Genomic DNA, 16,315 nt, shown 5'->3' on the forward strand with positions numbered 1-16,315 from the left:
TTGAACTGTCACACGTGGAAAGCAAAATTTCCGATTCTATAAAGAAGCAAATCAAGCAACACATTAAAAAAACTCTTATATACTAAGATACCATCATAAAGCTAAAAACTCAAAAAATGTTGCCAAGTTTTATGAAGTTAAAAAAATAAGATCACTTGAAGCTGAATTTACTTGTTTTCAGCAAATTTTCTTTTACTTTTGGATTATGGAAAAGATGAGATTCATGCACATCATTTTTTTGTTAGCAAGGTTTCAGATTCCTTCAAAGAGAGATTCCTGTGTGCATAAAGAGAAAAAAAAAGTGTTTAGTTTAAAATAAAAGTATTTTTAAAAAAACCCACAAACAGAATCCAGGATACAATGATAGTAGAGGCTAATAATTAGTCACCAAAGTTTTAATCTTTTCAAGGAGAGTTTAAAAGGAAGCAGAAGCACATATTTTCCTGCTTTGGAAAAATGTGAAAAATCTGGGTTGGGAGAGGTATGGAAATTAGAATATTGGAGGGAAGGTTGACCCAGGCTAAGGGGAGGCAAGTGAGGTGCCTGGAGCTCCTTAAATTTTGCACTCTTGGCCCAGCCTATTAGAGTCGCCTGCTTATGTATGATGATGTGGAGGAAGGACACAGCTCTTCTCCACCTGTTGAGCAAGAAAGGACTGATGATAACAAGACCAACTTGCTTGTTCAAACTTCTGCCACTCTAATCAGCCTCTTGGATGAATCTAAGTATTTCTAATTCCTGAAGGAAACCCATATTTTTTTTTAATTTGTAGTTGTAGATGGATAGCTTGCCTTTATTTTATTTAATTTTATGTGGTGCTGAGGATCAAACCCAGTGCCTCAGCATGCTAGGCAAGTGCTCTACCACTGAGTCCCAGCCCCAGCCCCAGGAAACCCATATTTTTAATTAAATTCAAATTATGAAAAGCTTGGAATTTCTTTTATTACATAATTAGTAAGAGGTGCCTCGTATCTAGCACTATATGTGCTAAGTGCTTTAGAGGTATTTTCTCATTTAGTCTTTACAAAATTTCCCTTTTTCCAATTGGGAAAATAGAGGGTCAGCAGGTTTAGGTAACTTGTCCAAGGCCACATAGCTAGAAGGTGGTTGAAACAGGGTCCAAACCAAGCAGATTGATGTGTAGGTGGACACAATACCTTTATTTTATTTATGTGGTGCTGAGGATCCAACCCAGGGCCTCACACATGTGAAATGAGTGTGCTACTGCTGAGCCACAGGCCCAGCCCTCATTGTGCTCTTCTATTTAGTATTTGTAGAATATTTTATAATATGCCAAATTTTTTTGCATCTATTAATTTCAATAAAATACATAATTTAAATAATTTGATTCCAATCCAATTCCTATTTTCATAGAGTATCTTTCCTTTCAGTTCTTAATTGCATAGTCTTCCAAAAAGAGTACTACAGATTTTTATTTCTCTGATTGTAGTGTAGGTCTTAGAATTAAGTCTTTTTTTCCTAAATATGTCAAGTTGCACTGTTAACTTGATAAGATTACCTTTATAATGCAAATATCACACATCAGTGAATAAAAAGGTTTTATAAAACATTTATGTAAAACACAAGATATAAATATTTTACAGGTATATAGAACAATTACATTAATGGTACTTTCCTTTGCCTTTCAACTATTTCCCTCATAGTTTGTTCAATTTACTTGTTTGAGTGTATAGTTCAAGTTTTGATAAACATATGCAGTCTTATAATCACCACCACAATAAAGATGCAGAACATTTTTATCATCCTGCCTTCAAATTCCCTGACTCTATGTAAGTCAATCCTTTACCAACCCTCAGTTCCTGGAAACTACTGATCTGTTTTCTGTCTCTATGATTTTTGCCTTTGCCATAAAACAAATAGAAGCATACAGTATTGGAGCCTTTTGAGTCTAGCTTCTTTCATTTAGCATTATGCTTTTGAGACCCATCCATGGTTTTGAATATATCAATCGTTCATTCCTTTTCATTGCTGAGTGGTATTCTATTGTAAAGATGTATCACAGATTGTTTACCCATTCCTCAGCTGAGACACCTTTTAGATGTTTTCAGTTTGATTACAAACAAACCATTATAAACATTAAGGTACAGGCTTTTTAAAGTATAATATTTTATTTCACTTGGGAAAATACTTAGAGGTGGAACTTCATCAAATTATTATACAAAGTGACCATCTTATTTTTGCATTCCCATCAGTAGTACATGAGAATTCCTTTCTTAGCCAGTACTACTAGTTTCTTTTATTTTTTTTCTAGTACATAATTTTTAAGAAAAAAATTGAGTTAGGGGCTGGGGTTGTGGCTCAGTGGTACAGCGCTTGCCTGGCACTAGGTTCCTCAGCACCACATATAAATAAATGAATTTTTAAAAATTAAGCCAATATTTTGAAATCAGATTATTTCACAACCTCGATATTTTGCTTGCCAGCTAGCTAGTCTGATTTCTCAAGTTCGGCCATGTCTGCCTGCCTATACTGTTCTAGAGCTGAATAGCTGAAACTGTCTTTGTTGGACATGTGCTCTACAATTCATCTTAGTCTCCTCAACTGCTTCTCTTATTTACTGTACCTATCTGTCCCTGAGAACATGTGAAAGACCCCTTAATGGAGAAGCTAAGAGCTTAGCTATTTGAGAGTCAGTGATCTAGATTCCTTTGAATGTGCTTCTTCAAGTCCCATTTTCTCATCTGTAAAATGGGGTGCTTGTATTCCTTTCTCAAAGGGCTCCAGTGTTTAAAAATTTGTTTGGATAATTAAGATTCAGCTTTCAAAATATAGGCATGTTAAAATGGAAAATAGCTAATACAATTCTTTTTAATTAGGTCTTATAAACTCCTGTTCACATAGGATGCCATTGACAGAATTGAGACTAAGAGTCACAAAAACTAATTTTAGTCTGTTCAAATTTTTTTTAAAAAATTGTTTCTTACCACTATTGCTTTTTTTGGAGGGAAGTAGGTATCCTAATTTTGAAAGAGTTTTTGAGAACTGAAAATCAAAATGTTAACCTTATTTTTTTAGTTGTAGGTGGACACAATATCTTTATTTTATTTTTATGTGGTGCTGAGGATGGAACCCAGTGACTCACACGTGCCAGGTGAGTACTCTACCACTGAGCCCCAGCCCCAGCCCCAAATGTTAACCTTATTTGTATATAAAATTAAATAGCCTGAGGTTAGGTTTAACAATTTAACAAAGTAACATTAAAGGCATTTTGAACTTTGCAAGTGAGTTTTATATAAGAACATTCTAGAGTTTTATGACTATAAATATTAACTAAGTTTTACAAAGCACACTGAATTGTTTTTACAACTGTTCAAACATAACATTGGCAAAGGCAAGTTATTTTAACTATTATAGTTAACCTTTTTTAAAAAAATTTTGGATAACTTTATTTATTTATTTATTTATTTTTTCTGTGTGGTGCTGAGGATCGAACCCAGTGTCTCATGTGGTGCTAGGCAAGTGCTCTACCACTGACCTCAACTCCAGTTCACCTTTTAAATCAGAGACCTAATTCAAAGAAACCTAACTTTTTAATTTAGAGAAACTACTCAAGTTAACTTTTTAATTCAAAGAAACCTATGAATTATAGGTCCCAAGGATTGATATTTCTTAATGGTATCTAATCAAGAGAGTTCTAAACCCAGCTAGAAACTTATTTTGACACACAAAAAAAGACTGATTAACTATTGACATTGCTTGGGCTTGAGAGATAGTTAAGTAATCAAGAAATAATTTTCTTTTTTCATTATACAGTGCTGTACAGTATTCTCAATGAATCTTAAATATAATATATGAGTGTATTTAATATCTATTTTTAAATTACTAAGGCTCAAGCACCTCCTAGCATGTTTGAGAGGAAACATCTGTCAGAAGTATTTACTGTGACAAACAGAGAAAGAGGCTATAATGTGTACCCTTTTTTGTTAGTTTAATACCATATATTATTTTTAATTGAACAGTGAAAGCATTTGTTCAGAATCAGCCTTTAAATAAAAAAGTTTTGACCTAATCTTTAATTAAAGTGTACATTGATAGTATCAAGTTCAGTTTGAGGGTCAAAAACAACGTCAATGAGTCTGACTTTTTCCTCCCTGTAGGGAAAGCAGGCTTATGTAAATATACATGAGCACAGACGGCATGCAATTACAAAAGAGGTAGAAAACATTCCCCTGTCTTTGGACAGATGTTGCTTCACTGTGCTCCACACAGGACACAGGCACAACTCCCAGCATGTGGAATCCTAAAAGGAGTGTTGAACATACTTTTCGCTTTTTGGAAGATGCGTTCTAAGCCCTTTGCCACTTCTGTGCAGGCACTTCACTTTAAATGTTAGAGAGGTATAGGGAATGCCTCTGCTGATGCCAGCTCATTCTCTTCCTTAAAGTAATTAAGGGAAGAGGTTGCTTTAATCAATTTTCTAGAAACTAAAAACCTATTCCTTGTGTTTTGTTCGGTTGGGTTTTGTTGTTGTTGTTTGTTTCTTTCTTTTTTGTCATGCTGGGGGATTGGGTGCAAGGCCTTGTACAGGCCAGGCAAGTGCTCTGTCACTAAGCTATAGCCCTAACCTGGGTATTTTAACACTTTACTGACATTCTAACTTTATTCTCATTATATCTTAGCTTTATATTAACTTACTAAAATGTTATTCATAGGCAACCCTGAAAAATCTGAAACAAGAGCTTGATGAAATTCCACAATATATTTGGTCTCCTCTTTTTTTTAAATATTATATTAATTAATTAATTTATTTTTATGTGGTGCTGAGGATTGAACCCAGGGCCTTGCACGTGCTAGGTGGGCGCTCTACTGCTGAGCCAAAACCCCAACCCCTTGTCTCTTCTTAAAGAGGGACATAACTTATATTCCCATGTAATAAAACTCAAATCTTCTGAGACACCAAAACAGCATTTTGGCATGCCTGCAGTAAAAAAGTTACCTGAAGAAATAATAAACATTTAAAAGAAAATATTTATGTAATATTTTTTTCATGGGATAAAGCTGAAAACTCAGAATTGTACATAGTCAACTTCACTGACAACAGCAGAAGCAGGCATTTTTTATGTTCTTCTCAAAGGAACCCCACTATTCTGCTAGCTTCCTTTAGGGCAGCTTGCCTTTGCAGTATGGGAGAATTTATAGTGTTCCTAGTTAGGAAAATAAGGGCAGAGTGGTTTACTTGCTTTCATCATTGCAACCCTAGTTATCTGACTAATCTTAGTATGTTTGTGGCAATGTATAGAATTTATCAACTTTGTTTTATGAGGCTGTGTATATTTGTATTGTTCAATTTTCCACATTGATGTTATACTAGCAATATTTTTCAAAATGCTTGGCAAAAAAAATCTCAAGAATACTATTGTGGAATTTGTATCAGTTATGTCAGTCTTTAAGAAATTATCAGGGTGCTGTGGACAAACTGGCTATGGCTTTGATAGTAATGACAATGTATATAAGGAGTAAAGCAAATTCTCACACAGCTCCTGTTTGGTTGTGATTGGAGAGCAATCTCTATGTATTCTCTCTCTTCTCCCCAAATAAAGCATTTTCAGACTCACAGATAAGCCTGGCAAGCCCAAGCTGCACTGCTGGGAGTGGGTAGGACAATGCATCAGTGTTGCTTACAGAGCTTCTTCAGGTGGGCTCTGCTAAGATGCAAAGAAGGTATCATGAGAGACCCATCTGACCTTCATCAAGAAGTTGTGGGGAAAATAAAACTATTCCAAAATATGTCTCCTAGCTCTGATTATTTTCTCAATGAAGTATGCTATTGCTCTTTGTTATATGTAATGTTTGGTGTGATAGGATTGGGAAGATCAATACAGAATAGTACTGATTACAAATTAAAAGTCTGAATGAAAAATTTATAGGATGAAATAGAATCTGGTTTATAATGCCCATAGCATTTATCATACTACAGCAATTGTATCATATTTGACTCCCCACCTAGCTTGTTGCAAGGTATTTGAGATTAAGATTGTCTTATTTGAATTTTTATATTCTGGCATATGGCAGGTGTCTGTTTTAGAATAAATATAGTTATTTTCTGATATGGTTTATCTCTACATGGAAACAATATCCTAATTTTAAAACATAATCACTTTTCTCCTTTTTGGGAGATTTAGAGCTGATTCATATGGAACTAAATTATGTATAGATCAATCTTTAGAATGATGATTCTTAAAACTATTTTTTTAGATCATAAACTCCTTTGAAAATCTAATGAAACTTCTAATGACTCCCTCATAAAACTTTTGGTTTGGAAAGTGGTCAAAGGAGTCTACTTAGTCCTCTGGGCTCTAATTCCTTTCTGTAACTCTATGCCCTTACTGCAGTCTCTGCCCCAATGCCCACCCCTCAACACATACACACTGGTTGAGCACCCATGGTCAACTGGGGCCTATGATATGATCCCTGATCATTCAGACATATTTACCTATGTCTTCTGGGACTTTCCTGAGTCACCCTGCCCCAACTCAGTGACTGTATCTAGTCTAACTCAACTCTTCTGAACTACTTCTTCCACTGCAACTTTATGACTGACCAATAGTGCAGTTTTTTGTTTTGTGCTTGGATACGGAGGATTTGAGAACAAACGGAGGGCCTCCCTACATCTGTATTGATGATTAGATGTCCCATCCCTCTGAAAAATAATAGAAATATTTGAAAGAACCTACCCCATATCTTCAATAATTTTAGTGTTATCTTCTTGGCAGCTTTCTGGAGATGTATTTCCATTTAAAAGAAATCTCTGTGAGTCGGAGAAAAAGACTAATTTTGGCTTACCCACCTGTGGGTAATAAACAGGAACTATGTGATGCATTGTTTCAAAGTTACCTGTAACATACAAAGAATTAAAAGCATCCTGCTTTGAAACTAATAACTGAGTTGTAACAATGATATATTACAGTAGATTATCTAAAATTATATTTTATAAAGAGTCAAAGCTAAATGAATTCACAGTAAAATCAATGATAAAATAGCACAGATTTAAAAAATATTTTTGGTTATAGTTAGATACAATATCTTTATTTTGTTTATTTATTTTTATTGTGATGCTGAGGATTGAACCCAGTGCCTCACACATGAGAGGCAAGTGCTCTACCACTACTGAGCTACAACCCCAGCCCCTAAAATATCACAATTTTTATACATTAAAAACCTATAGGGTTGAGGCTGTGACTCAGTGGTAGAGCACTTGCCTAGCATGTGTGAGGCACTGGATTTGATCCTCAGCACTACATAAAAATAAATTAATTAATTTAATAAAGGTATTGTGTCTATCTACAACTAAAAATATTTTTAAAAAAACCTATACAGGAGAGTTTATGGTCAACTCTTATAAAATGGGTATGCTAACATTAATATAACTCCTTTGAATTTTGCTGTTCTGAGTTAATATGTTTTTTCAAAGTGCCTTTGGGATTTAGACATGTATAAGTTTTGGGATATGTTCAGACCTTTATTGGCATTTAACATTTACCTGTTTACACATTGCCTCTCCTTTCTACTAGTCATGTCCTTTTGAGTGGGGACTACCTTATTTATTTCTAGTCATCAGTGCCTTGAATAATACTAGGCATTATTAATTTTTTTGGGGTTGGGAGTGTATCCAGAGCCTCATCCTTAGCCCCCCTTAACAAATGTTTAATAAACAAATATGTGAATTTTCCATAAGAGCACTATGCAAATAAATACTAAACAATATGTATGTTTTAAATTTTATTAATGTATTTGATTAAGTTCCCCATTTTGAGTTATATGGCCGTATTTAGGGTAATATTTTTTTAGTTGTAGATGAACACAGTACCTTTATTTATTTATTTTTATGTGGTGCTGAGGATTGAATCCAATGCCTCACGCATGCTAGGCAAGCGCTCTACCTTTGAGCTACAACCCCATCCCCAGGGTAATATTATTTTTTAATTGTAGGATCCTTGACATATAATCTAAATCAGAAATTATAATCCCTACAATTTGACTCTATTTCTCAGTTTAGAGCTCCAAACTTACAAAGCTATCAAGAACATTTAAAAATGTAAAAGATTAACATGTACAAAAATTAGTACCACTGTAGCTTAGTGATAGAGTGCTTGCCTGCCTAGCATGCACCAGGCCTTAGTTTGATCTCCAGCACCACATACATACACACACAAAAAGATTACTATCTTCTTAAGAATTCCAATTCACATAAAATATACTTGGTTGTGTAGAGGTAACTTTAAAAGGTTCATCTTTGCTCTTCTAAAGAGCTGAAAAGGGGCTGTGTTATTATGTTCATAAGGAAAAAAAAAAGACCTGAAAGGATAGTGTAGATTTAAAAATTACATAATCTATCCTTTAGTTTTAATTCATGCATTTTCTTTCTTGTCAGTAGTAATAAAGGAGCCTCTTACGTAAAACCTATGTGCTGCTATTGATCACATACATAAAAATAAAATGACTGCACATTACACACATGTATCTTAGTAGTGTCATTGCTTTTAAGCCTGAGAGACTCAGTTCGGTACCAGCTGGATGGGGATGGAAAATGTGCAGGGGTGATGATGAAGGGATCCACAACTGATCTGGGAGAATAACTTGTGAGGAAGGTCCAGATAATTTTCTATTGCAGCTAGTCAGTCTTCATTTTAAATTTTATTTTATTTGATCTTAATAGTTTAGTTTTTGATCTAATAAATCTTACAATCTATTTGAATATGTTCTTCAATTTTAAGTAGCTTCACAATATATTATCCCATTTTTTTCTTCTAGCTCATTTTTACTTATAAAAATCATTTATGGGGCTGGGGTTGTGGCTCAGTGGTAGAGCGCTTGCCTCACACATGGGAGGCCCTGGGTTTGATCTTCAGCACCACATAAAAATAAATAAATGAAATAGAGGTATTGTGTCCAACTACAACTAAAAAATAAATATTAAAAAATCATTTACATATCACATCTTTCCATATCTGCAGATTTTCCTAAATTGCCCCCACAAACTGAAGTGAACTTTTAAGTAGAGAAGTCATCATGGTATTTATAGTCACAATCCAGCCAATGTTAGAGTGTTGATTAGAAATCAACTCTATTTTATGAAGTTAAATAACTTGATTTATTTAGATTAAATCTATTTTATGAAGTTAAATAACCTCTCCTAATGTTGTGACCTCGTACAAATCACTCAATCTTTCTGAAACTCAGCTTTCTCACCTGCAAACTGGATCTGCCCCACAGGTTATATGATTAAATGCATTAATGTATATAAATATCTGATATATTTACATAATATATATCAGCTCTCTTCTCTTTCTCCCTCTTCTTTTACACCTGAGTGCTTTCCATTTTAAATTATTAATGATTATCATTATAGAACTACATATATGAATGGAAGCTTCTATACTATAATATTCTATGTCTTTTTAAAACTGTAGCAAGGGGCTGGGGTTGTGGCTGAGTGGTACCGCACTTGCCTAACATGAGTGAGGCACTGGGTTAGATTCTCAGTACCACATACAAATAAATAAAATAAATGCCCATCATCAACAACTAAAAAGTATTTTTAAAAAAAACTGTAGCAAGAACATGTAACATGAGATCTTCTTGAAAATTTTTTAAAGTGTCTCCTACATTGTTGACTTTAGGTACAATCTTGTATAGCAGATCTCTGGAGCTTATTCATCTTGCTTGACTGAAACTTTATGCCTGATTTATAACTCCCATGCCCCCAACCTCTGGCAAAAGCATTCCATGAATTTGATAATCTTAGATATAAGTGAAATCATGAAGTGTGTCTTTGACTGGCTTGTTTGCTGAAAGTTCGTCCATGTTGTAGCACATTGCATAATTTCTGGCATTTTTTTAAGGCTGAATAGTGTTCTATGTTCCATTTTATGTATAAATGCACTAATATCTCTTAGAGATTCTGATTTTTATTCTTTTGAATATTCAGAAGTGAGATTGCTGGGTTATATAAGAGGTTTGGTTTTTTTTTTTTTTTAAACTCTTTGAGAAACCTCCAAACTCTTTTGTCAGAGTGGCTGCACGATGCATTTCTATCAAGTGTACAAAGGTTCTCATTTCTCTGCAGCCTTGCCAACAAGTATCTTCTTTTTTCCCCTTTTTCTTTTTGGCGGTGCTGGGGATCCAACCCAGGACCTTGAGCATGTTAGGCAAAGCACTCTATCACTGAACTATCCCAGTCTTTTCCTTCCCATCCACCAGGAACCCCAAATATAATAGCTATCCTGACAGGTATGAGGTGAAAAAAAATTTTTTTTGGTGGGGGGTGGTACCAGAGATTGAACTTGGGGCACTTAACCACTGAGCCACATCCCCAGCCCTATTTTGTATTTTTATTTAGAAACAGGGCCTGAGTTGCTTAGCACCTTGCTTTTGCTGAGGCTGGCTTTGAACTTGATATTCTCCTGCCTCAGCCTCCCAAGCTGCTGGGATCAAGGCATATGCCACTGCACTGGGCACTTATTGTGTGTGTGTGTGTATACATACATATGTATACATATGTATGTGTGTGTGTGTGTGTGTGTATATATATATGTTGTAATTGGGCACAATACCTTTATTTATTTATTTTTATATGGTGCTGAGGATCGAACCCAGCATCTTGCATGTGCTAGGCAAGTGCTTTCCCACTGAGCCACAACCCCAGCCCTCACTTACTGGGTTTTGATTTGCATTTTCCTGATAATTAGTGACATTGAATTTTTTTCATATTCCTGCTGGCCATTTTTATATCTTTTTTGGAGATATTCAAATCCATAACCCAATTTTAAATTAGGTTATTAGTTGTTATTTTGCCACGGAGTTGTAAAAATCCCCATACATATTGGAGATTAACCTCTATCAGATGTATAGTTTGAAAATATATTATTCTAATTCTGTAGATTTCACTCTGTTGTTTCCTTTGCTGTGCAGAAGCTCTTTCGTTTGATGTAGTTCCATTTATTTATTTTTGTTTCTGTTGCTTGTGCTTTTAGTGTCATAACCATGAAATCAATGCCGACATGAATGCCATGAAACTGTCCCCCAGAGATTTCTTCTAGAAATTTTATAGTTTCAAGTCTTCATAACTTTAATCCATTTGAGTTGATATTTGAGTCCGATGTAAGAAAAGGATTCAGTTTCATTTCTTTTGCATGTGGATATCCAGTTTTCCCAGTGCCACTTGTTGAAGAGACTCTCCTTTCCCCATTGTATATTTTTGGCAGAATCAATTAACTGTATATGTGTGAATTTTTTTCTTGGCTCTCTTTTATTCCATTGCTCTTATATGTTTGTCTTAGGCAAGTTTCATACCTTTTTGATTACTATAACTTTGTACTATTATTTTGAAATCAGGAAATGTGATTCTCTAGCTTTATTCTTCTTTCTCTAAATTGATTTGACTATTGGTGATCTTTTGTGGGTCCATATGAATTTAGAATTTTTTCTATTCCTGTAAAAAATGTCATTGGGATTTTTTGATAGGCATTGATTGGAATCTGTAGACCACTTTTGGTCATATGGATATTGTAATAATATTAAGTCTTCCAGTTCATGAACATGGGAAGTCTTTTCATTGTGTCTTATTTAATTTATCATTGTTTTATAGTTTTTAGAATACAAGTTTTTCACCTTCCTAATTAAGTTGATTCTGGAGTATTTTATTATTGATGCTCTCTCATTGAAATGGGATAGTTTTACTAATTTCCTTTTCAGATTCTTTGATATTAATGGATTTCTATAATCTTAAAATTTGTTTTTGGTAATTGGGTATCACACTAGATTATAAAAAGATGAATAAGGCTTGTCTTGAGAAAATTGACTGTAATTTTAAAAAGTTATAAACTTTAAGACACATTACAACCATTATTTTGTCAAATTTCATTGGGAGAAGTTAAAAATTAATTTATTTTTTGTCCTTGAATTTAAAATATACTCAGATGAAAAAAACTCAATTATTTTTAGCATAGGCTTAACTTTGGGTGTGCGTTGGTATTGAATTCTATAGTTACTTAAATATTAATAAAGTGCTTTGGCATCTTCAATGTAATACTGAAAATACTTATAATACTGTCATTCTTACCCTGGACCTCATCCTGCCCTTCACAGCTAGTAAGGGGGAAAGATTAATAGAGGAAAAATTTTTGCTATTTCCCAAGTTTCAGACCATGAAAATTCACTTAGCAAACAGTAACTCTCAGGTATGTACTGTCAGATACCAAAGTCCCCTTCTCTTAAATGATATGGCACAGTTCATATTCAATGGACATGATATAACAAGATCACCAGAGCTGCATGCCTTTTCAGCCCTGCTCCTCCTTAGCTCAATCTCTTGTTCTAGAGTGACAGAATTCCTAGGATACAACATCCATAATATCTGAATAAAGAGTTATTACACTGTTCCCGATTGCCTTTCCCTTTCTCTGGGCCTAAACCCTTTGCTATGCCCCTCATCCCCTGCCATAGTCAGCTGTGGAACAAAAACATGAACATCCAAACACTATCATGGAAGGAAGGATTAGGCTCATTGCAATGTTTGGGACTACAGAATTTGTGAAGAGTTAATTCTAGGATGCTTTCAAATATAATAAAGACAACTGTTATACATTACAATTAGTTACATTTAGTTGCTAGTTAGGCAAGGGAAGTTGGTGTCTCTTTTTTTTTCTCTCAGTAGAGAAAACCTCCTTTTTTTTCTCTCTCTCTCAGTACTGGGGATTGAACCCAGGGGAGCTTTAACACTGAGCTACATTCCCAGCCCTTTATTTTGAGACAAAGTCTTGTTAAGTTGACCAGGCTGGGCTTGAATTTAGAATCCTCCTGCCTTATAAACCTCTGAAGTCACTGGGATTACAGGCATATAATTACAGTGCCCACTGAGGTTGCTGTGTCCTTTGTAAGCACAACCTTAGGCATATTTTAAATCCAAATATTTAGGTTTTGAGGTATGTGCATAAGAAGGGAGATAGACTACAGAGTATAGGCCAGATGCAGTTGTGATACATTTTTATTTTCTATCTCGATGTCTGTACTGTTCCTAAATAAATATATTAGTGAGTTAGGTTTCACAATTTGCATGGCTGATTATTTTTTTTACCATTTACGTACTGTAAGATATACTTATTGGTTCTGTTCATTTTTTTTTTTAAGAAAGGGTCTCACTATGTTGTCCAGGCTTGCCTCAAACTTGTAAGCCTCCTATCTCAGTTTCCTGACTAGCTTGAATTACAGAAATGTACTATCACACCCAGCTTTGTACACTCTTAAAACCCATTTTTATTATAATTAGTGCATATTAATTGCAAAAGGCTGTTTCTTCATTACATTTTCATACATGTATATATAATGTATACTGATCATATCCACTCTTCCTGTTATCCTTTCTTGCCTCCCTTGCCCTCTCTCCCCCATTTTCTTCCCCTTCTACCTTATGTTGTCTCCACCCCTAGAGATCACATAGGAGAGAAAACATGTGATACTCGTCAGCTTATTTTGCTTGAAATGATGATCTCCAATTCTATCCATTTTCCTGTGAATAACATGATTTTGTTCTTTATGGCTGAGTAATACTCTATTATGTATATATACTACATTTTCTTTATCCACTCATCTTTTGATGGGCATCTGTGCTGATTTCATAGCTTGGCTATTATGAATGCTGCCTTGTTAAAAATGGGTATGCAGGTATTTCCGTTGTATGTTTTGATTTTTTCAAGACATAATCAGGAGTGATATTGCTGGATTATAGGGTAGTTCTTTTTTTATTTTTTTGAGGCACCTCCTTACTGATTTCCACAGTGGCTGTACTAATTCATATTCCCAACAATAGTGTGCAGAGTTCCTTTTCTTCCTGCATTCTTACTAGCACTTGCTATTTTTAAATTTTCTTGATAATGGCTATTCTGACTGGGATGAGATAGAATTTCAATGTAGTTTTTATTTATATTTCCCTGATGGTTAAAGATGTTGAATATTTTTTACATATAATTATTGACCATTTGTATCATACACTTTTGCTGGAATAAAATCACACATTTTTCCCACTCTGTGGCCTTATGTTTGTATGGCTGATAGTCATACCCAGTACAAACCAACCATAGGTTTTATTTATAGTGGCTACTATTTTCATTTCCTAGCAATAAATTGCATTTAATCTTCATTCACAGCTAAGTAAATAAGTAACAAAATTTAAAAAACCTTAAATCTAAACAAAATCCTCCTTCTTTCTTGACAGTTTTTTGTTTGTTAGACTATCCATGTTCTTGAAGTGGCAAGTTAATGAGTAGTTACTGAGGGATAGTGCACTTACTTATATAAGAGTTGATTTCACACTCATTTTTACTGTTCCTTTTCTTGCTGATTTTTCTAGCTTCTTTGGATGCTTTCCAATTTACTAGGAATTGTCTTTCCACATTTTTAATTTCCTTTCCATCAAGAAATTCTGGAAAAAAATACATATATTAAAAATACAACAGGGAGGGGCTGGGGTTGTGGCTCAGGGGTGGAGGGCTTGCCTAGCATGGGCGGGACCCAGGTTTGATCCTCAGCACCACATAAAAATAAAGGCATTGTGTTGTGTCCATCTACACCTTAAAATAAATAAATAAATAAATAAATAATAAAAAAAGAAATAGTTTGTCTAATTAAAAAAAAATACAATAGGGGCTGTGGCTGTGGCTCAGTGGTAGCGCACTTGCCTGGTATGTGTGAGGCACTGGGTTTGATTCTCAGCACCATGTATAAATAAATAAAAATAAAGATCTATCAACAACTAAAAATATCTTAAAAATATATATACATATGAATGTATACATAAAAATATACACTTCTGATATAGGGTACATGAACTTAAGTTACACCATATAACTGACCTCATTTGTATGACGTATTTTGTTGAATTTTCATTAATTTTTAATTTTTTTCTAACTTCAATATGTGCTTTTTACAAACAACTGAAATGTGATGGTAAAAAACATGAAAAGGCACTGTAACTATCCATATTTCCCTCCCTCATCACTGCCAAAGATAATTACTATAAACAATTTTGGCATATGGTCCCCTTTCTAGGGTTTTATATAGACTTATATAGACTATATATTATTTTTAAAAGCAAAAATGCTATTATACGCAATGATAATTAAATAGAATATTCTCTTTACTTAAATAATATGATTATTATTATTAGGAAAAATATTTTTGTTAAAATGGATAACAAGTTTTAAATATGTAGCATGGTATTTTTAAAGCACATAATGTTTATTATATTCTAGGACATAGATGTAAAAGCCTACATCTTGTTTCTGAGGTGGGATTTCAGCTATCTTTACATTTTGTTCCTTTAAAAAAGTTCTAAAAAATTGAGCTTCTTAAATTACACAAATAATTTTTATATGTTGTAAGATATTTGGAACATATAAAATATCAAAAAGAAAAAAAATAAAATTGCCTTATTCCACAAGGAATAAGCATTGAAAATCACTGATAACACTTTAGAATATTTTTGGGCAATTTTTTCTTTGCTATTCATTTATGTGTATTTACATGTATATTATATAAATGGAATTCTTTAGTTATATAGTTTTACATATTGCTTTAAAAATATTGAATTGTGAGCATTACTATCTTTCTTTAAACACAAAATTTTAAAGAAATTTTTTTAACACATTTAATGGCTGATAGTTCTTTTGCATATGAGTATACTATAAAATATTGAATAATTCTCTTCATATTTGGGGGTACCAGGGATTGAACTCAGGGGCACTCAACCACTGAGCTATATCCCCAACCCTATTTTATATTTTATGTAGAAACAGGGTCTCAACTGAGTTGCTTAGCACACACCTTGCTTTTGCTGAGGCTGACTTTGAACTTAGCCTTAGCCTCCTGAGCCACTGGGATTACAAGTATGTGCCATTGCACCTGGCTAAATAATTCTCTTCTTATATGTTATCTTATATTTCCTATATTATCTTTTTCAGTTCTGGAGATCAAATGCAGGGTGGCTATAATGTCTCAGCCCTTTTTATTTTTTATTTTGAGACAGGGTCTTGTTAAATTGCCCCCAGGATAGCCTTGAACTTGCAATCCTCCTGCCTCAGCCTCCTGAGCCTCTGAGATTATGGGCATGTTCCATGGTACCCAGCCCTATTTGCATTTGTAATCACATAGATAAGGATGATTCGTGTGGTCTTCGTTTATACAAAGTCTTATCTTTTCTAAGAACATTCCTGTATAATTTTTAAATTAAATGTTTTCTCTCATCATGCATGTAATATCTTCCACTATTCAGTGGTAAGGATGTAATAAAATAAATCAT

General features: G+C 34.0%; 1 protein-coding gene across 1 annotated transcript in view; it reads right to left on the bottom strand.

Annotated features, from left to right (window-relative positions):
- Positions 1–200: 200 nt before the first annotated feature.
- Ppp1r42 (protein phosphatase 1 regulatory subunit 42) overlaps positions 201–16,315 on the bottom strand; it is a 59,367-nt gene continuing 43,252 nt past the window's right edge. Inside the window, exons 6-8 of the mRNA XM_027932869.2 lie at positions 14,309–14,440; positions 6,696–6,855; positions 201–276 (exon numbers count right to left, since the gene is read on the bottom strand). Coding sequence (XP_027788670.1) covers positions 231–276; positions 6,696–6,855; positions 14,309–14,440 — 338 coding nt within the window. The 3' untranslated portion in view covers positions 201–230. The remainder of the gene's footprint in view (positions 277–6,695; positions 6,856–14,308; positions 14,441–16,315) is intronic.

This window comes from Marmota flaviventris, chromosome 15, assembly GCF_047511675.1.
Source record: "Marmota flaviventris isolate mMarFla1 chromosome 15, mMarFla1.hap1, whole genome shotgun sequence".
Taxonomy (NCBI): Eukaryota; Metazoa; Chordata; class Mammalia; order Rodentia; family Sciuridae; genus Marmota; species Marmota flaviventris.